Source organism: Tinamus guttatus, unplaced genomic scaffold, assembly GCF_059628265.1.
Source record: "Tinamus guttatus ecotype Peru unplaced genomic scaffold, ASM5962826v1 Tinamus_guttatus_pri_ptg000068l, whole genome shotgun sequence".
Lineage (NCBI taxonomy): Eukaryota > Metazoa > Chordata > Aves > Tinamiformes > Tinamidae > Tinamus > Tinamus guttatus.
Window position 1 is genome coordinate 2,430 of NW_028288602.1, and position 19,269 is coordinate 21,698.

Here is a 19,269-nt window from a genome sequence, read left to right on the forward strand (position 1 = left end):
TGCAGAGGACGGGGATGGTCTCTTTTCAGTGGTGGCCACTGATAGGACTAGAGGAAATGGCCGGAAACTGAAGCACCAAAAATTCCATAGGAACTTAAGGGAAAAATTCTTGACAGTGAGGGTGACAGAACACTGGAACAGGCTGCCCAGAGAGGTTGTGGAGTCTCCTTCTCTGGAGATCTTCAAAACCCATTTGGATGCAGCCCTGTGCCACGTGCTCTAGGTGTCCCTGCGTATGCAGGGGGTTGGACTAGATGATCTCTAGAGGTCCCTTCCAACCCTAAGCATTCTATGATTCTATTGCTTCTGTCCTTTGGATAATATCGTGAAGACAAGGAGGTTGTTTGGCAGCAGCTTCAGTGACACTGCTTGAAACTCCCAAATCGGAGCAGAAAGGTGGTAACCTTGCCTTCCACCTGTAGCAGCCTTTATTCCACATCCTCGTAATGAATTAACACTGCACAGGCACGGGCCGTGCGTCTGCAGAGAGAGTCACCGCGCAGGATGTCTGGAGGCTGGAGAGCGCCCCTGAGTGCTGGAGCGCGGGCAGGGCCGCCCTTGGGGCGCAGGAGCTCCTGGCCCCAGCCAGGCCGCCCCCAGCCCCGTGCTGCTGGCAGCCCTCTGTGAGGCGCTGAGGCCCTTATGTGTCACAGTGGCCCTCATGGCGGGTCACAGTGGTCCCCGTGGGCCCATCACCCTCCCAGGGCTGGCGCTGGCCCAGTGGCTCGTGACTCCTGTGAGAGGAAGTGCTTGCTGATGGAGCAGCGCGTCCGCGGAAGGAGTATTGCCACGATGGGGGTGCTGCGAGCACTCCGAGGTGAGGGCCAGCACCGCGCTTGGCACCCCGCGTCCTCCGTGGGCGTGAGGGCCCCTGCTGGTGCCGGCGTTCCCAGCTTGGAGAGCGAGGCCCCTGTCCCCAGGCCTCCCTGGCCTCTCCTGACACCCTGAGCTCTGGCTGGGGACACCAGTGCCCTGATACCGGGCCTGTCCCTGCAGCTGCTGGCGTGATGCAACCCTCCACTTTTCCTTCCAGAGTTCTTCACTCGTGTAGGTCCCCGGTCCGGACCTGTGCGCGAGGAAGATGGCGGCAGCGTGGCTGGGTCTGTCCCTGTGGTCATCGCTACCTTTGCCGCCATGGTTATCTCTCTACTGGACCGTCTGCAAGACGCCACGGTGAGTTGGGGCTGTCCCATGAGGCTGGAGGGCTCCTCACAGTGCCCAGCTGCCCTGATGCCATGGGTGGTCCTCCCTCCATGGCACCTCTGTCCCCTGCCTCACTGCAAACACCGATCCTGCCATGGTGTTGGGCAGTCGCTTCCACATACCCTTCTTTCCTGCGGGAGGTGACGGTGGTGCCGGAGTTGGGGCTTGGGTTGTGGTCAGGAAATCCCAGCGCAGGATTCCCAGCCGCTCCTAACGGCTGTGCTGAGCGGTGCCGCCAGCTTGAGCACGGCCTCACCATCCCGGAGCTGCTGAGGGCTGCAGGTCCCACCACATGGTGTGTGATGTGTCCCCAGGGCGGTCGAGAGGAGACCTACCGCCAGCTGGAGAGCGTCTTGTGTGGCTCTCAGAGCTGTCTGCAGAGCTCTGTCGTAGACAGGCTCGTAGCAGCAGTGTCTGCAGACCTGCGAGCGGTCCAGGTGAGCTTGTTCTCTCTTAGTGAGACTCCGGATGCAGGTGCCCAGCTGTCTTACGGACAGTCTTTGGGACGTGTCCTTGCTTGTGGGGCTTGGGGAGGTACCCGGAGCTGTGCAGAGAGGCGGTCGTGGGCTGTTTGGGAGCGAGGGGCAGTGGGAATCGTGTCACGGGATCTATGTGGTGCCTGGAGACTGAGCGCGGGGCACAGCTGGTCGTGCTCGCGCCGTGCAGGAACTGTTGTGTTCCAGGGTGTGACAGCCGCTGTGAGGACGGCGGCGAGTGACGTCCTGGTGGCCCTGGCCCGCTCCCACCTGCGCGAGGTGGTGTCCGCGCTGCAGGGCCACCTGAGGAGCCTGCAGGAGGTGTCAGCGGAGGTGGTGCTCGTCACCCTGCGGAATGTGGCTGCCCGCTACGGTAGAGTTCCCAGCCTGATGCTCTGCGTTTCTGTGGGTGCCCAGCGGGAGACACAGCTCCTGCCGCTGCCCAAAATGTCTGGGCTGGGCTGGAGGGAACCTGCTGGAGACCAAATGTGCCAGGCTTTGCCCCGTGTCATGCCCAGGGCTTCCCTGCACCCCTTGGGGAAGGTGCCCACATGCGGGTGCCCTGGCAGGAATCTCCTCATGCCATAGGCTCCCCCAGCGCAGCGCCAGTTCTCCCATCCCCTGCCAGCATGGCCCCGTGGCCTCAGGGCCCCACAGCCCTGGTCCTGGCACACAAAACTACCAGGGCACAGAGCCCACGGGCTGTGGCAGCTCTGCCTGATCGGGACTGCCCCCTCCGCAGCGCTGCAGTGCGTGCCCTTCGCGGCAGCGACGCTGGCGACCCTGCACAGGGCGCTGAGCGAGGTGCGGAGCGGCCGGGTGCTGCGCGCCGTCTGTGGTGGTGAGTTTCGGCATCACAGCAGGGCCCACAGAGACGGGAAGGGACCAGGGTGGCCCTGGGTGCCTTGCTGGGCTCTTGGGGTGGGCACGGCTGGGAGTGGAAAGCGCCGTGAGAGGGACCGTTTGGGAAGAAAGCAAGGAGCAAGGCTGTGCAGAGGAGACGGTGCTGGGGTGGGAGAGGGGAGAAACAATCCAGCATTTCAATCCGGGTGTCTCAGACCATGGCTCATGATGCCCCTGAAACCCAATCTCCTGCACTGAGCCCTGGCACCCCTGGCCTGGGCGCGAAGCAGGCTTGGGGACCGCTGCAAGGTCTCCTGCCGGCCAGAGACTGTGACACGATGCTGTTTCCTTTCCCATGCTGCAGTCCTGGAGCAGTGGTGCAGCAGCATAAATATGTACTTCCGCGAGTGGGAGAAATGCGCCTTCCCTCGCGTGGGAGCTGCCCAGCTCTGCGCCCCCGTCCACCTGCTCTTCTGCTACGTGGGCGAGAACTGGCAGGGCTGCAAAGAGGAAGAGGTGAGTGCTGCTGCCCCAGCAGCCACGGGCCACAGCAGCGAGGGCGCCCGTGGGGGCTGGAGGGGCTGTGCGAGCAGCCAAAGGGAGCAGGCTGGCCACAGAAGTGCCCGAGAGGGGAGTCTGCAGGCCATGCAGTGGGGCAAGCAGTGCCAGGCAGTGGGCAGGAGCGCAGGTGCCCGTGGTGGCCCTGAGGCGTCAGCATGGAGGATGGGGCTGCCTGCTGGGAAGAGCCCAAATCCTGGGAGCGTTTGGCAGGGTGGGCTAGGGGTGCAGGAGGAAACGCTCCCTGTGCTGGTGAGTGAGCCCTTGTAGCAGGGGTGAAGGGGAAGGGGAGGACTCCACATGGGAAGGGCAGGCTGGTGTGTGGGAGAGGCAAGTGCTGGAGAGACACGGGGCCCTCGACGTGGCGTGTCCCTGTTCCTCATCAGGGCAAGCAGGCTGTGCTCCGGGCCATGGGGGCCATGATGAGTGTCCTCGTGCGCCTGGAGGAGCACCGCGAGCGCGCATGGCAGAGGCTTCCCTGGCTGCTGCATCAGTACCGGGAAGTGCGGGACCCCGCTGGGGTGACCAGGGTGAGGCACTGCGAGGGGCACAGCACTGCTGGGGCCGTGGGGATGGTGCAAGGTGTTGGAGAGCTGCAGGGTGCTGGAAGGAACAGGAGCTCTGTATGTTTGAATACCTTTGAGCAGGTAGAGGGATCTGGGGCTTTGCAGGGGCTTGTTAGAAGAAACGGCACAGCAGGAGGCCAGGATGGAGAGGATGGATCCTGGGACAAGTGGCTCGGGAGGGGAGGCTGTGCCACCTCTGTGTCGGGGGGCATAGGGAGCTCTGTCCTCACAGGCAGGGCCGTGTCCAGCCCCTGTGATGGGAGAGGTGTGAGGGGGGTGGTGTGCCAGGAAAGGCCATCCCAGCAGGGCTGCAGGGGGGAGAGAGACCTTGTGGTTGAGCCAGCAGCCCCGTGCAGGCTGGGGTCTCCCTGGGAGTGGGTTCAGGCCGAGGCAGCTCCCAGCGGGGCCAATTTCCTTTCCCCATGGCTGGCGGTGACAGCTGCCCTCTCCCTCCCGTGCTCCCTTGCAGAGTCTGCGCTATTTCCTGGGGGCTGTGGCAGACGTTCAGAGCCACGTGCTTCGCACCAGGCTTCTGGCCATCAACGCTGCTGTGCACGAGCAGGTAAGGCCTGATGCTGCGTCGCTGGCCTGCACGTGCTGGGGGCTCTGGGCTTTTGGTTGTGGGTCTGTGGCCAGAGCTGCTCGTGAGAGGATCACTGGGAGCACAACTTGTTTCTGTCTCCCTCCACGCTGCTCTGGCTTTCCCTAAAACACACCTTGTCCCCACAGCTCTGTGATGAGGTGGAGCCGCCCAGCCCAGAGCACCGAGCAGAGCTGTGCCGCTGCGTCGTGCTGCAGGGTAGGGAAGGAGAGCCGGCCCCGCGCCGCCGTGTCCCGGCTGCTGTCCTGCCAACGGGCAGGTGTGGCATGCTGGCCGCTAACGCCAAGCATGATGTCTTCCCCGCAGCCCAAATCTGCCCAGCGGAGGTGATTGTGTTCCTCTACTACAAGCTGAGGAACGGGAGCAGGGCTGATCGCACGGCCGCCGTGCAAATGCTGCAAGCTCTGGTCTGTTCTAACAGTAAGTAAGACGTGCTGGAGAAAGGGAGTGCCCATGGGATGCTGCTGCTTCCTCTGAATTGGCAATGCAGCCCCACTTTTCTGCCCCATTTGCGCACAAAAAGCCAGGGAGCTGTGACAAATCCCTCCGAAAATGGGGGCTCATCCTCAGCACCCGCCTCCCCTTGTGTCTTGCAGTCCCCAATGCGAGGGAGAACATGCCAGTGTTGGTGAAGCTGGCACAGTCCGTGTGTCACGACCCTGCAGCGCAGGTGAGCTGGTTTGGACAGGGACGGTACCGCTGCAGGGGCCGAGCCGCCCTTTCCCCAGGGCAGAGGCTGGCGAGGCCAAAGCAGCAGCCAAAGGCAGGGCCTGGGGCTGGAGCCCAGTGGCGGCTCTGGAGCAAGGGCTGCTGCTGCTCCCTCATTGTCTTGACCTGGCAAGAGGGGCTGCACCACCGGGAAGGCCGTCAAACCCGTGCATTTGGTGCGGTTGTGACTGCTGCCCCTGCCACAGGTGAGAACAGCCGTCCTGCGTTTCATCGGGGAGCTGCTGCACTCCAGCGCCCCGGGCTGCTCGGCATGGGACGTGGTGGGGCACATCTTCCTTGAGTTCAGCCGCTCCTCAGACAAACTGGTAAGGGCAGAGGGTGGCACTGCTCTGCGTCCAGTGCCACAGCGCTGCCATGGGCGTCCCTAGCACTGGGCGTCCTGCCTGGTGAGCAGGAGCAGCGACACTGTTGCCGCAGTGGGAGCAGCCTCCCCTCGCCGTGCACCCAGAGGGCTGGGAATGGGCATCCACGGGTGTTTCCCACTTCTGTCCTGCAGACATCAGGAAACCTTTCTGAGCTGGAGGCCCAGGAAGAAAAGGCCATTCGGCATCTGTGCATGCACATCCTGGGCACACTGGATGTCTCCACCGGAGCAGTAGCCAAAGTGAGTTGTCTGCTGCTGGACGCTGCTGCTGCTTCTCTTTCCCCTGTGTTTTTACACCGCCCATCCTAGCCCCTATCGCAGCCAAGAAGAGCTAGGGCTGCCCTTGCTTGTTCAGCGCACGCTGTGGCTGAAAGGAGCATGGCTGGGCACCTCTTGGCTGCCTTCTGTAAATGAGACATAGGGACTGGTGGGGCCACAGGGCACCCCATTGCAGCAGGGAGGTGAGCTGTCCCCAGGGTGAGTTGTGGTGGCCGCTCTCAGCAAGCAGGCAGCCAAAGCGAGGGGAAAGGGGAACAAAGCTGGGTGGGTGATAGGGAGAGAAGGTGGAGGAGGCAGACGGGGTGAGACTGAGGGGCTGGACTGGTGCCACAGAAGCGTCAATAACAGGCAGACTGGGAGGGAGAGGTGGAAATAGCGGCATGCTCAGTAGCCCAGTTCTTGCCTGCAGCTCCTGTGGCCCAAACTGCTGCGGTATGTGGTGCCGGCCCAGTACACGGGCATGCTGGTCCCCCTCTGCCGCTGCCTGTGTGCACTGGCCAAGAGGCGGGAGGGAGCAGAATGCTGTGAAGAGGAGGCAGCACACGAGCTCCTGGAGTCTGAGGAGCAAGGTGGGAAGCAAAGGCGCAGGTGGCGCAGCTGGGGTCCCCTTCAGCTGTGTGTGGGGCTGCGGGACATGGTGCGGGCAGGGCCTGCTGGGGCTGGGCATCTCACGTGGCTTTTCTTTGTGCCCACAGCTGCTCTGCCAGCGCCTCAGGCCCTCCTAGTTCGCCTGTTGGTGAGTAACAGGGCCCCAGGAAAGTGCTTTTGTGGCTGCAGAGAGGGGAGAGGCAGGAGAGATGGTGCCTTGGCCAGTGCAGGGCACCCTGGGGGGAGGCCGGAGGATGTCAGAGGGTGCCTGGGCAGCCCCTGCCCGTCGGGGGCTCTTGCTCCTCCCGGGGATGGCAGCGCTCAGGCGAGGCTGTTGGCTGCCTCCTGGCATCCAGGGCAATGCCAGCCTCCTTGCCCGCCTGCCTGCGGGGTGGCCACAGCTCCTGCGGCTTGCACAAGCCCGTCTCTCCTCTGCCCTAGGTGGTGGCAGCGGTGACTCCCCACGCAGGCGGTGGCCGTGGCGCTGCGGCCCTGCAGCTGCTGCAGGCGCTTCCCAGCAGGATCCACGGGCGCGTGGGGGCGAGCTGGGCTGCAGAGATCCCCCTGCTGCTGCAGCACCTGGCAGGTAAAGTGCCCGCGGGAGGGAGAGGCTGCGCACGGAGAGGGCAGCGCCGAGTCTGGAGGAGGGGATGAAGTTGTATTTGCCAGCACTTACCAGCCCGATGGCCTGAGGCTGTGGGACATGAGACACGGTGCTGGAATAGCAGCAAGGGCTTCTGATTTCTTGGCTTTGCAGGAACAACTGCGAGAAACCTCAACATGGCAGAATGGGAGAGCCTTCTGCTGAAGGTACAGTATCCCTGTGGGGATACGCGTGGATGGGGCAAGCAAGGCCAGGAAAAGTGCTGGGAGGAACCTCAGAGCTCCCTGTTGAGGCACTGAGTGGCACAAGCAGGTCCCGAGGCCCCAGTGCCTGCCCTGGCCATGGGTGCTACTGGCTGGGAAGAGCTGCTCTTGGCATGTGCAGAACGGCTGGGCATAAAGGCAGCTGGAGACAGGGGCAGAAGCCTCCTACACAGCGCCCTGTGCCGTGGCACTGCCTGCTCCTGGCATGTGCAGTGCCCACGGGGCTGGAGTGGCTCCTGAGGGGAAGAGCAAGGGGCAGTTACAGGAGGGGCCGGTGGGCAGAGGGGCAGTTGCGAGGGGGTGCTCTGCCCCGGCCCTCTCCAGGGTCACTGCGGTGTGCAAAAGGTCCTGGCCAGGAACGGGGGGCATTTACTTCATCTCCCGCTTCACCCTAGTTCCTGCGAGTGTCACTGGACCTCGTTGCGAGCGACGTCTGGATTATTGACCTTAGCCGGGAAATAAGCCGTCAGCTGGGCTGCTCTCCGCGCCTGTCCTGGGAAAAGGTTTGTTCCCTGTGCAGTGTTGCTGCTGTTCACGTACCCCGAGGGCTGCGGTGACAAAACCCTGGGGGATGCCGGACAGGACTCGGGTCAGCGATGCTGCTCTGCTCTGTGCCTGGTTTTGCCCCTGCCCTCTCTCTTTGCTCAGGAAGGCGCTTGTGCCCCCTCCATGCTAAGCTGGTCCTGGGGCCAGACTGGCCAGAGGCTGCTGTTGGTGCTGCAGGTGCCTCGGCGATCCTGGCACCATGGGGCTGCCATGGGCTGGCCCTGTCCTGCCAGGCTGGGCTGTCACTGCAGCTGGGGCCTGGCCTCTTCTCTTGCAGCGGTTCCTGTACAAGGCACTCGGCACAGCCCTGGCAGCTTGCAGGAGTCCTGGCTTCGTACAAGAGCAGACCCTGGGACACCTGCAAACTGCAAACTTCCTGGAGCTGTGGAAGGCACAGGTGAGGGTTCCTCATGTTGTGCTGCATGCCCTGGCGTTCAGGGGCTCTGTGTGCCCTGCTCTGGCCCTGCTGCATTTCTGTTCACTGCCATTACATCAGGAAAGGTCCTACCTGGCTGGTGGAGCTGGCCAGGGCTGGGCACTGTGGAGAGAGTGACTCCCCACTTTTGCTGCGTTGTAGGGAATAGTTTCAGTTGTGTCCCGCTGTGCTGAGGGGCACTTTCAGCTGGCCTTGTCATCCATGGAGCAGTTCCTGGGAACTCTGCAACCCCAGAAGGTAAAGGGCCCTGGGAGTTCCTGTGGGTAGTTGCCAGAAAGTGTGTGGGGAGCTGCATGGCTGATTGGGCTCGGGTAGCTCCCCTCTTGGGAGCACGGAGGGTCCTGGGCAGAGCGGGGCTGCGGGCCGACGTCTCGGTGCTTCACCGGGCTTCTCCGGCGAACCCCTGGCAGAGCGACACGGTGACGACCCGGGCTACCCGCGCGGCGCTCATGGTGGTTTATGGTCGGATGGCGCTGCGAGCTCCCAAGGAGCAGCTGCTGGCCCACGTGGGGACAGACATCGTGGGCAACGTCCTGTGGCTCTATCAGGAGGGCGGCCAGGTGAGGGCTTGGGGCGCGTGGCAGAGCCAGGGCGCTGCCATCAGCTCCAGCCTCTCCTTGTGCTTCCCGTGTGCCCCTCTCCTGCCGCAGCGGTGCCAGTGCTGCCCGCCCTGCTCCCCTGGGCCGAGGTCTATGGGGTCTTCCCAGGAGACAGCCAAGGCAGCTGCTTCCCTCCCCTTCGGAGGCTTCTTGTTGGGAGGGAAGAGGAGGTTTCCTGGTGGAGCGCAGGTGTCACGCCAGGCTCCGCAGGGCTCCCAGAGGGTGCAGTGTCCTCCACGCACTGTGCTTGGAGACAGATTGCCTCCGTCTCCCTTGTTCTTTCTGCCCTGGGCCCTTTGAGGAGCTCAAAGTGGATTTTTCTTCCCTGGCATCAGGACGCGCAGCTGAAGCTCTCCCTGGTGCAGAGCATCACTGAAATCAGTACAGCCATCCAGGCTGCAGGGGCCAGCCCCAAGTTTGAGCTCTGCCGCAAGCGGGAGCTGCTGCAGACCCTGGTGGTGAGTGCCCAGAGCCGGGGCCGCGGTGCTGTAGAGCCTTTGTGGGAGTTGTGAGGGGGCGGCAGGGCTGGTGTCTGTGGTCTCGGCCAGCTCAGCCCATGGCTCGGCCTGGCAGGAGTTCCCCCGCTCTCCTGCCCACTGCCCACCTTGTGCCTGTCTGTGCCTTGCAGGAGGTGATCCAGGAGGAGCCGCAGGAGTCCCCGGTGCAGCCCCGGGCCCTCGTGGCCATGGAGCATTTGAGGTAGGGTCTGTTCCTGGCACTGCGGGTGCCAGTGTGTGTCCCAGCACAGCTGGCTGGTCTGGCTGGGGCTGCGGGTTTGGGGTTGTGGGTTGGGCCAAAGGCAGCTGTCCTCTGCCTCACTCTGGGGAGGGCTAGTAAGCCCCTCTCTGTGTTCTCTGCCCTTTTCTCTTGGCAGCAAGTTGAAACCCTGTCTGAGCAGGAGGGAAAAGTGCAGCCTCCTGGCTCAGTGCTGCCAGGCCGTCCTGTGCCTTCGTTGCCCCGACCAGATGCACGTGAGAGCGAAGACGGTGGCAGCTGCTTCACGCACAGTGGTAGGTGCTGGCCTTCTGGGTCACCCCTGAGAGGGGAACCAGCACCAGGCACCCCACACTGGGAATGGGAATCAGCACTGGCTGCTGTGGCATCTTTGTGGGGTACATGGCCTCTCCTCTGCTTTCTGGTGACAGGTGCCATCCCTGCAAGCCCTGGGACAGCTCACAGCAGCCCTCCTGCAGGCAGAGCCGGTCCCCATCTGCCTGGGGGACGTGGTGCAGGTGAGTGCCCTGGGGCAGCGCAGAAGGCGTTGCTGCTGCCAGAACATGGCAGAGCCAGGGGAATGATGCCTGTGGGCCTGGTCCATGGAGGGGAGCTCTTCTCTAACTCCGTGCCATCCATGCACATCAGTCGGAAGTGAAATGGTCCTAGTTTCAGGCGCCCTCGCCCTAGGTTTGCATCCACGCTTTTCCCGTCTGCAGCAATGTTCTTGCAGGCAGCTTGCAGTATCCTGCAGCCCCCTAGATGAGCAGAGCTTCTCCCACTTGTGCAGCTGTGAGCAAGGGCTGATGCACAAATGAAGGCTGCCCATGGTGAGAGCCTGGAGTGGGGAGGTGGCCACAGCAAGGGCTCCTCATGCGGGGCTGCGGTGCCCAGGGAAAGCAGGGCCACAAAAGCAGCAGGGCCCCTGGGGAGTGGTGCAGGGCAAAATTCAGGCCGTGGTGAAGCAGATGCTGTTGTGGCAGGTCCTGCGGCGCTGGCTCACCTCGGCCCACCTGTGTGAGCGGGACAGAGCGCTGCAAGTGTGTGTGCAGGTGCTGGGCACCTGCGAAGAGAGGCGCGAGCAGAGGGTGAGCGGGGACCCTGTGCCGGGAGCTCTGCGTGGGCGGGCGGCGGGTTCTGGGTGTCCCAGGGCTGCAGGGTGGCCCCTTGTTCCCGCCCGGCTCCGCCAGTGCTCGGGGCGCTGCAGTCGGGACAGGGCCAGCGGCCGTGGCGATGTCGGTGACCTTGTGCCTGTGTCTGGCTCCCGCAGCGAGGCGGCACCTGCCAAGAGTTTGGCTCCTTGGTGGGGCTGCTGGGGCCTCTGACATGCGAGGAGACAGCCGCATCCCGTCGGCGGGCAGCGACCTGCCTCTGCCTCCTTCTCCAGAGAGTTGGTGAGAGGAATAGGCAGGGCTGCCCCTGCTGCTCCCTGCGGGAAGGAGCCCAGCACCAGGCCCTGTCCCCCTGCGCTGCAGCACCTTGTCCAGCTTGCAAAGCCCCTGTGTTGCCTTGGGGGACCCTGGCTTTGCGTGGCCTTTGCTGGCCTCCCTCATGTCCTCACTCAGTGCCCAGGGATCCGGAGGTTGGCTCCCCATGAACGTCACTGCCCTTTCTGATAGCTCCCCATCAACGTCACACCCCTTTCTTATAGTTCCAGCCGAAAACATGGTAGAGATGCCGTGGACCCAGTTTGCATCTCTGTCCGCGAGACTCAGCGCCGTCACCTCTGGGTCTCTCTTGGCAACCTCCACCAACATTGCCAAGGTACCTGGCCCTCAAAAAGCGCAAGTGGGGCCATGATGGTTTTGTGTGCACGTGTGTGTGGGAGCGCTGCTCTCAGGACAAGTGTTTTGCATCTGAGCAACTCTTGTGACATGCTCACTTGTGTTTCTGATTTCTCCCCAGCTTGTCTGCAAATATTTCCCACGAGGCCAGGCCACAGGCTTCATGAACAGCATCGTGGAGAGCCTGCTGTGCGCCAGGCCCATGTGCATGTGGGCTGCGGGTCAGTGGACACTGACCTTCCTGGGGGATTGTGTCGACAAGATATTCCAGGAGGAGGTGAGAGAGGCATTTTTTAGGATGCCTTTGGCTGTTCTCTGTGGTAGTGTGTTGGCCCTAAGGCACAACGGGGAAAGGACGCACCGAGCCTTTCTCTCTCGCCAACCTCCTTTCAGGTGCCTGAGATCATGTCTACCCTGTGCACGTGCCTGCGGAGCACCCAGCAGAGCACTCCCCGGCACGTGGTGCTGCGGGCCATGGTCCTGCTGTGCCGCTCTCACCAAGAGCCGGTGCTGGGCAGCCTCCTGCAGACACTGCTGCCCATGGACAGGTCTGTGCAGCCGCCCTTCCCGCTGCCCTGAGAGCCAGCCGTGGGGCTCGTCTGCGTGGGCGGCCCTCTCGGCAGCCAGTGCTTTTGCCCCGCGCAAGGCTGAGCGCTGCAGCTCGTGTCCCTGTCGGGACCTGGGCACCGGCAGTCCCCATGCGCACAAGGAGGGTGTATGGCTTCTCCAGAGGTACCTTGGGTAGCCAGGGATGCCGGCTCACGTGCTGGTGTGTGTTCCTTTGCAGCAACACAGCAGAGGTGTGGAGGAGCCTGGCGAGAAGCGCCGTGGGCTGCCCAATCCTCGTCCGTTTAACGCAGAAGTTGGGGGCAGCCGGGAAGAGCAACGGGACCGACTGCTGCGCTGGGGAGCTGGGCAGCAGCCGGGCTGCCCTGGAGCCTCACATGGTATGGCCAGCACCCCCGGCGGCCGTGCCGCTTTGCACGTGCTTTCCAAGCGGTGCTTGAGTGCGAGCGGGATTCCTGCCCTTTGTGAGGGCCCGTGGAGCCTTGTGGGGTGCTGAGCTGGTGTGGTAGCAGCGTGGGGAGCTGGGACAGCTTGTGGCTGCCAGGCTGAAAGGCTCTCCCTGCAGTGAGCACTAGAGAGAGTAAAAGCCCCCAGGCTGTCATGGGGACATGGTCCGTGGGCAATGGCCTTGTTTTACCAGGCAGTTCTTGGTTGAATTTCTCTGTAGATCACTCGCGCCCTCTGTGAGGTGGTGTCAGCACTGAGGTGTGACACCCTGGTTCGGCGCCTGCTTCCCTGGCTGCTTCCAAGCCTCCTGGAGCAGCTCAGTGAAACGCTCAGCGAGGAAATGGACCTGCCCCTCGGAGAACTGAGGAGGAGTGACCCACCGGGCAGGTGAGGAGCAGCAGGGGCAGAATCTCTGTGTGTGGCCCATGGCCTTGCAGGAGCACCTGCCTATTGCCCTGGTGCTGGGCTGCCTCTGGGGTAGGTGGGACTGGGCTCTGTAGGGCAGTGCGCCGGGCATTGGGCCGTTTCTGCACCTCAGCTGAGTGTTGCAGCTGGAGTCCATCGTGACGCTGTGCTAAAGAGCAGCTTCCCACAAAGTGCTGCCCCTGGAGCTTTCCTTGGCTTCTCCCTGCAGCCTGTTTGTGGAGGCGTTGGAGCTGGTGCTGGCCAAGAGCCTGGAGCACCGGTGGCTGCGGCTGCTGCGGGAGCAGGGAGCGTGGGCGTCCTTGGCAGCGCCTCAGGCTCACACAACTGGCGTGTGTCTGCTGGCGAGGTGAGAGCCCCTGGTGGGACCGTGATGGAGGAAGGGCTGCCGGGAGCTGGGGCCTGCCCCGAGCTCTGCTCCAGTGTGAGCGGCGTCTGCACCGGGGTGGGCGCAGCTGGGAGCGGTGCCGCGGGGCCGTGCTGTGTGAGCACGTGCTACAAGGCTGTTGGTGCTCTGTGTGCAGTGTGCTGCTGCGCGCGGAGCAGGTCCCACAGCGCCTGGTGCAGCGACTCTTCAGCTGGCTGCATTCCCGCTCGGCGAACCTGCGGCTCACAGCCACCGCATTCTGTGCCGAGGTGAGGCAGCCGCGGGGCGAGGGGGCTCGCAGGGCTTCCTGCGTCTCACCCAGGTGAGGGGTGCTCCGTGCCAGCGCTCACGTGTCTCGATTGCAGCTCATGAAGGACCAGCTAGTGAGGGAGAGGAAGATCGTGACACCCCTCCTAGAGGCGCTGGCAGAGCGATCGCGCGACCCTGTCAGCAGCGTGAGACGAATGGCCGTGAGGGGCCTGGGCAATGTGGCCACAGGAGCACCCACCAAGGTGAGGCAGGCTCTGGTGGGCTTTGAGTGCAAGTCAAGCTGGGGAGGAGTGCGGAGGCACTCGAGGAGCCGAGGCAGGTGCAGGGCTGTGCCGAGGCAATGCCCTGGCATCAGGGCTCTCCCCTGGGCTTGCTCTGGAAAGCGCTGCCGCTGGCACCGCAGCGGGGAGCAGCGCTGAGAGGCAAGAGCTCATATGCGTGTCGCTCTGCAGCTGCGGAGGCACTGGGCCACGGTGGTGAGAACGCTGCTCGGGGGCCTGGAGGACGTGGGCAGCCCCAAGGTGGCTGCGGAGAGCCTGGTGGCACTGACCAAGGTGCTGGGACAGCTGGAGGCGAGGGCCATGGGCTCTACCTTTGGAGAGGTGGCCAGGAGCTGCCGGGCGCTCTGGGGGGCGGTAAGTGGAGCTGCTGTCTCTCTGTGGACAGGCGGGAGCCCACGCGGGTTGCCGTCCCCTGCGGGCTGCTGTTGGCAGGGGGCAGCCGTCGCCGGTCACCCACCCTGTGGGCAGCGCCGCGCGGGTGCCGAGCAGTGTGTGCTGGCAGCCTGCCCGACGGTCTTTCTCGTCACAGGAGGAAGAGGAGCTGCGCTGCTCGGCCTTCGGCCTCTATGGCGCCCTGGCCTCCTCTGCATCGAGGAGGAGATCGTTTTTCAGCAGGGAGGTGGAGGAGGCCTTTCCCAGCCTGGTGCTGCACCTTCGCGACCCGTCCCCGGCTGTGTGCAATGTAAGAGCCCCAGGCACCCCACAGAAAGCCCCGTGGAGCTGGCTGAGCCATGGGGGCACATGCTGCCTTCTGCATGGGGCTGCAGGAGTCTCCACGGGCCCTGGGTGATGCTGCCCTGCTGGCAAGGTTCCTTCCTCAGTGCCCGGGCAGGTGCAGAGCATCCCCATGACAGGGCCTGGGGCTCTTTTGCAGGCCTGCAAGGTGACCCTGCACCTGTGCGCCCCATTTCTGGGGTCGAAGAGGCTGCGGAGGCGTCTCAACATCAGTGTTGGGCTGAGCGCAGAGGAGACACAGGACGAGGTCTGCAGACACCTGGTGAGTGAGCTGTGCGCTGGGGCTGTGTCCCTGTGCTGGCTGCCCACCCCGTGACTCCCATGTCATGGGGTCGCCTCCGGACTGGCCATGGGTGGGCAGGCGATTGGGCAGAGGGGAGCAAAGGGGGCTCTTGGAGATGGGGATGAGCTCCTGCTGCCTGCAGTGTGTGTTGTCGCAGGCCCAAGACTGCCCCGCGCTGTTCGAGCGGCTCCTGAGCACATCTTGGAGCTGCTGCATGGGAAGCCACCAGGCACCGCAGGCGGCAGCCGTCCACGTCCTGGGTGAGCAGCAGTGGGGGGCTGAGGCGCTGCTCCTGGCCAAGGCCCCGGGTTGGGTTCAGGGCCCGTCTCTGGGGCAGGTCGGAGCTGTGGCCATGCCCGTGCCCTGGTGGCCATGTCCCCATGCCAGGCCTGCTCCAGGACACAGCCCCAGCCACGTGGCTACAGCAGTGGGGCCTGTCTAGCGAGGTGCCCAGAGGTTCCGTGGGTGCCAAAAGCCAGGGCGCTTGGGGATGGGGGTTTGTGTGGCCCTGGGTTTGTGTCAGGGAAGACACCCCAGCTGGGCACCGTGAGGCATCAGGGGCCTTGTGCCCACGCTGCTCCCCTCAACGTCGGTGTCTTTGCAGCTCACTGGAGGCCGGAGCGCATTGAGCAGCCCCGTGCTCGACAGGCAGTAGCTGCAGAGCTCTGCGCCAGGGCAGCCCAGCAGTGCAGAGCAGGAGGCAAATAAAGCCGTGTCCCTGTGAGAGGAGAGTCACTGTCTGTCCGTGTGGGGCTGTGTGCGGTGCGGCAACGGCCCTGGCCTCCCTGGGGATGCGGGCCCTGCGTGGTGCTGCCTGGGGACAGTGGAGAGCAGAGGCACTGGAGGGAGGGGGTTTGCAGGCACTGAGCTTAGGGGGCCACTGCCAGGTGCCTGGGGACACCAGGGTCACTGGGAGCACTGGGAAGAACCTGGGGGGTACTAGTGAAGGATCCCAAAGCAAAGCCAGCTCCGCTCTCCCCTGGCAGCAGCCCATGGCAGCGGATGAGCAGATCTGCTGCCCCGCAGCCCTGCTCTGCTGCACTGCTGCCCTGGCACAGCTGCAGGTGCCAGGGAGAACCCCCTGCCGCACGGTTTGTCGGTGCCAGCAGCGCGCGGGCAGAGCTGCACAGCCCCTCTGCGGCACCAGGAGGGTCCATCGTCACCAGAAATGGGAACAAACCCACCCAGCCTGCCCCAGCTTCCCCCAAAGCACCCACCAAGGACATTCTCTGCCAACACTTCCCTCCAGCCCCTTTCCCTCTCAGCACCCACAAGCTCCCACAACCCATAGTGGGGCTGGAAGGCCCAGCAGCAATCGGCTGTTGTCACTCATGTGCCATTACACAGCAGTCAGAGGTGGCCCCTCCACTGTCAGGCCCATCACTGCAGAGCACAGGGTGAAATAAAGCCCCCAGCCCACCAGCAGGCACTTCCAAACACTGCTTTCAAACCTGCATCAACAAGTCCCCTGCTTGGGAACAGGAGGCTGCCACAGAAGCACTTCCAGAAGGAAACTGCCCAGCCGTTCCCTCTTTCTCGTTTGTGTTTTGGAGAAACAGGCATTGCCACAGCAATCCTGTCTCAAAGTAGCTTTTCGCACAAGCAAGTCAAGCTCAAAAGTAAGCAAGCCAAAAGAGGAAAAGAGAAACTTTATTTTCAGGTAAGAGTTAGCTTAGTAGGATGATGGAGATCCTGGCTTCTTTAAGGCAAGCCGGCAAGTGGAAGAACTTACATTCTAGGGGGTTATGCAGTTTATGTCTGGTGGTAGATTTTCCAGTGTTGAGTAGAAAGAGCTGACTGGCTGGAGGTTTGCCCTGCAGCTGGAGTATTTAGCATTGCTCTCTGAAAGAGAGATTTTTTTATTATTATTATTATTTTTTTGCTCTCTACTCATGGCTGGCATTAGTAGCCATGTGGCAGATGGCTTCTGAGGTTTCCCCTTCTCTTCTCAGACAGCCACTTTAATTCACAAGCCTTGCATGAAGGTCGCATCTGGGAGTCCACAAGCTTCTGGTTACATCTGGATGAAATTGCTTGAAAGACTCCCATATTGCTGGGAAGACAAAGGGACACCTGTGCATAAACGCATGCACAGGCCTTGCTGAAGCCTTCTTACCTGAAGATTCTCATGTAAAAATAGCTTGTTTCTAATCTTTTGGTTGATAAGAAATTTAAAGAATGTATGGAGCTGTTCATACACAAGGCCCTTCATTTCACGAGCTGTCACTTTTTTCTCATTTTTTACCTTTAGGTGTGCTTCCACCATGGTTAAAAAAAGGAGCAAGAAAAAGCTGGGAGGAAAATGTGAAGAGCCATCTAAAACCCTTACGGAGTAACAATCATGCAGGAGAATCAATTAAATAGAGTTAGCAGTGCTGGAAGAGCAGACACACTTTAGAAGGTAGAAGATTTCCCCATGTTATGAACCTTGCAAGCCCAGAACCATCCTGAATGCAATACAATGCCATGTTGGGCTAGTCACCTCTTCGCAAGTAGTGACACAACAAAAGAAAAGCGTGCTTTGCTTCTGATGAAATCAAGACCACAGGTAGCACACAGGCCCCATAATCTGACACATAAATCCACCAAGCGCCTGCATTTAAGACAGCTACTAACCGCCCACCCAACCTATGCACAGACCTTATGTAAAGGAAGAACATGCACATCCCATCAAGATAAAATGCAATATCGCATCAGGCCAACGCACCTTCTTAACAGGTTACAAAACACTGATTGAGATGTCACACGCTCTACTGTTCTCAAACTGCTCCAATATTAAAAGCAGACATTTGACCATGTGGGTGCTAGATGGACTCTTCACCCAACACTGCAATTAGCTGTGGCAAAGGAATTCCAGGAAGTCTTTAAGAGTGCTCTCAGCAGTATCTCAGGAAACAGGAAAAATCCAAAGACTCTTCCCTAATGTTTCACTTACTCATAGGACTAACTAGACCTCAAAGCCTTTTCAGCATTAAAAGCCTGCACATTTTCTAACACAGGTGGCAGCACATCCAGAAGGACTCTCGCAACCTACCTAACTTTTTCTTCAAAAGGACATTCTTTGCCATGAACCCAAATGCACGGCTCAGCAGAATTGACTATTTTTGGATTAAGCTTGCAGAAAACCTCAGAGATGCTCACCTGTGGTTCTCACTTTTTGCTCACACTGGCACTGGCACCTTCAGCAGGCTCCAAAGATTATCATGCACTTTGGCCACACTGCTCCTAGAGCTGCTTGTCAACTTTATATTCTTCAATGTTGACAAAAGGGAAGAATCCCCAGCGCCCACCAGCTTTTGCAAATCAATAACATTAGCAGCTGAAAGGGCTTTCATCACCATTCCCCTACACATGCTCATAACTGCCTCATTTAAGTATCACCAGGAAGAATCTCTCAAGGCACCAGAAGAGGACAACTTTCAGAGGCAGAAGAAAATACAAAGCACTGGCCCCCTGCTCTTTCGCAAGCCATCGCACTCAGTTTTATGCCGGAGATGTGTCTCCTTCTCCTGGACATTCATTATTGTTGCCATGGGGCTAACATCATTTTTCATCGTCTTCTATGGCCTGTCTTATGGCTATGAGACCTCACGCCAGTGGCTTTTTACATCTGCCGTCACCCTTCTGAAGAATGCCTTACTTTGCCAACCCCTAAAAATCCTGTTTTTCTCAGCCCTCAGTGCAATTCTGCCAAAATATTGTCAAAGCATTGCGTGGCCAACCCAGGAAAATTATTCTGGAATTGCGACGGAGATTGAAGGTGAAATGGGAGAGATGCACTGTAAGCTTGTGAAAATCTTTCCCTTCACTTATATTGCAGACAAACTTCACAGCATATGCCAAGAAAAGAAAGACTAGTTCCAGTATCTCAGGTTAGGTTTCAAGTCACTATTGTTGCTTTCTGGTTTTTTAAAGGTCACGAGGTCTAAGATGGGAGCAAATATTGGGAAATTTTACACAATTCCACCGATTTCAGGATCACAGGAGACATCACCGACATTTGGGGCTCACAAACAGAATAATAAATGGGAAAAAATACTGTTTATCTTGTTAGATGAGCAAGGCGGGATATTGTATTTCACACTTATTTTACTCTGTGCTATGTACTTTTCAAATAAATGCTCCTCCATGTTTAACTTAATTAGTCGTTCTTGCCTAAATTGGGTAGTAAGTTTTAAGGACTTCTTAACACTCAGACACTTGCTTTGGACTATGTTCTGCTTTTCTCCTGAATTTTGCTCTTGTATCCACCTCAGTGGTACTTTCCCATCGTGGCAGCTGATACCTCTTTTACATAGACAATGAGTAGAGAATAAGCCTATGAGGGGTAATCTTGCCTCTGCCAAAGAGGGTATGAGCGGATCTATGCTAACCTATACTGAGAGAGGACTAAAAAAGGTGAGTGCTCTGAAAATGCTGATAAAACCTTTGCTCCTCAAAGCATTAGGCATAAAAGACAAGAGGATCATTTATTGTGCTTTAACCTGGCACACTGAAAATAGGAGTTCTTAACACTGCATTTACATTTGTATGTGCGTGAAAAGTGCTGAGCTGAGCTCGCCCACCCACACAGAATTCCCCGAGGCCGGACACCTCGGCTAGGCAGGGAAATTAAGCCCCCTCACCAAATACACTAACAGGAGCTCTTCCCAAAGCACGCACCCATTTACACCTTACCTTAACAGGAAAAGAGAGATGACTTTCGCCAAGAGATTCTCTAAAATTAACACATCCAGTTCTTCG

The 19,269-nt window shown here is 60.3% G+C and overlaps 1 protein-coding gene and 1 pseudogene across 1 annotated transcript; both read left to right on the forward strand.

Moving 5' to 3' along the window:
- Nucleotides 1-792: 792 nt before the first annotated feature.
- LOC148595738 (maestro heat-like repeat-containing protein family member 2B) lies at nucleotides 793-9,167 on the forward strand (annotated as a pseudogene).
- Nucleotides 9,168-9,176: 9 nt separating this feature from the next.
- On the forward strand, nucleotides 9,177-13,283 carry LOC148595739 (maestro heat-like repeat-containing protein family member 2B). The gene is made up of 12 exons (XM_088519730.1): nucleotides 9,177-9,354; nucleotides 9,530-9,662; nucleotides 9,801-9,887; nucleotides 10,353-10,457; nucleotides 10,640-10,751; nucleotides 11,021-11,133; nucleotides 11,275-11,430; nucleotides 11,547-11,701; nucleotides 11,941-12,100; nucleotides 12,388-12,554; nucleotides 12,802-12,939; nucleotides 13,115-13,283. Exons 1-12 carry the CDS (start codon nucleotides 9,212-9,214, stop codon nucleotides 13,281-13,283), a joined length of 1,638 nt encoding a protein of 545 aa, XP_088375856.1. The 5' UTR covers nucleotides 9,177-9,211.
- The last annotated feature ends 5,986 nt before the right edge of the window (nucleotides 13,284-19,269 follow it).

Excerpts from the sequence above, each read along its gene's own strand:
- LOC148595739 (XM_088519730.1), top strand. The coding sequence starts at position 9,212 with ATGGCTCGGCCTGGCAGGAGTTCCCCCGCTCTCCTGCCCACTGCCCAC. Across the intron at positions 10,458-10,639 it reads AAGAGAGGCGCGAGCAGAGG|CGAGGCGGCACCTGCCAAGA; the intron begins GTGAGCGGGGAC and ends TGGCTCCCGCAG. Across the intron at positions 12,555-12,801 it reads AGGAGTGACCCACCGGGCAG|CCTGTTTGTGGAGGCGTTGG; the intron begins GTGAGGAGCAGC and ends TTCTCCCTGCAG.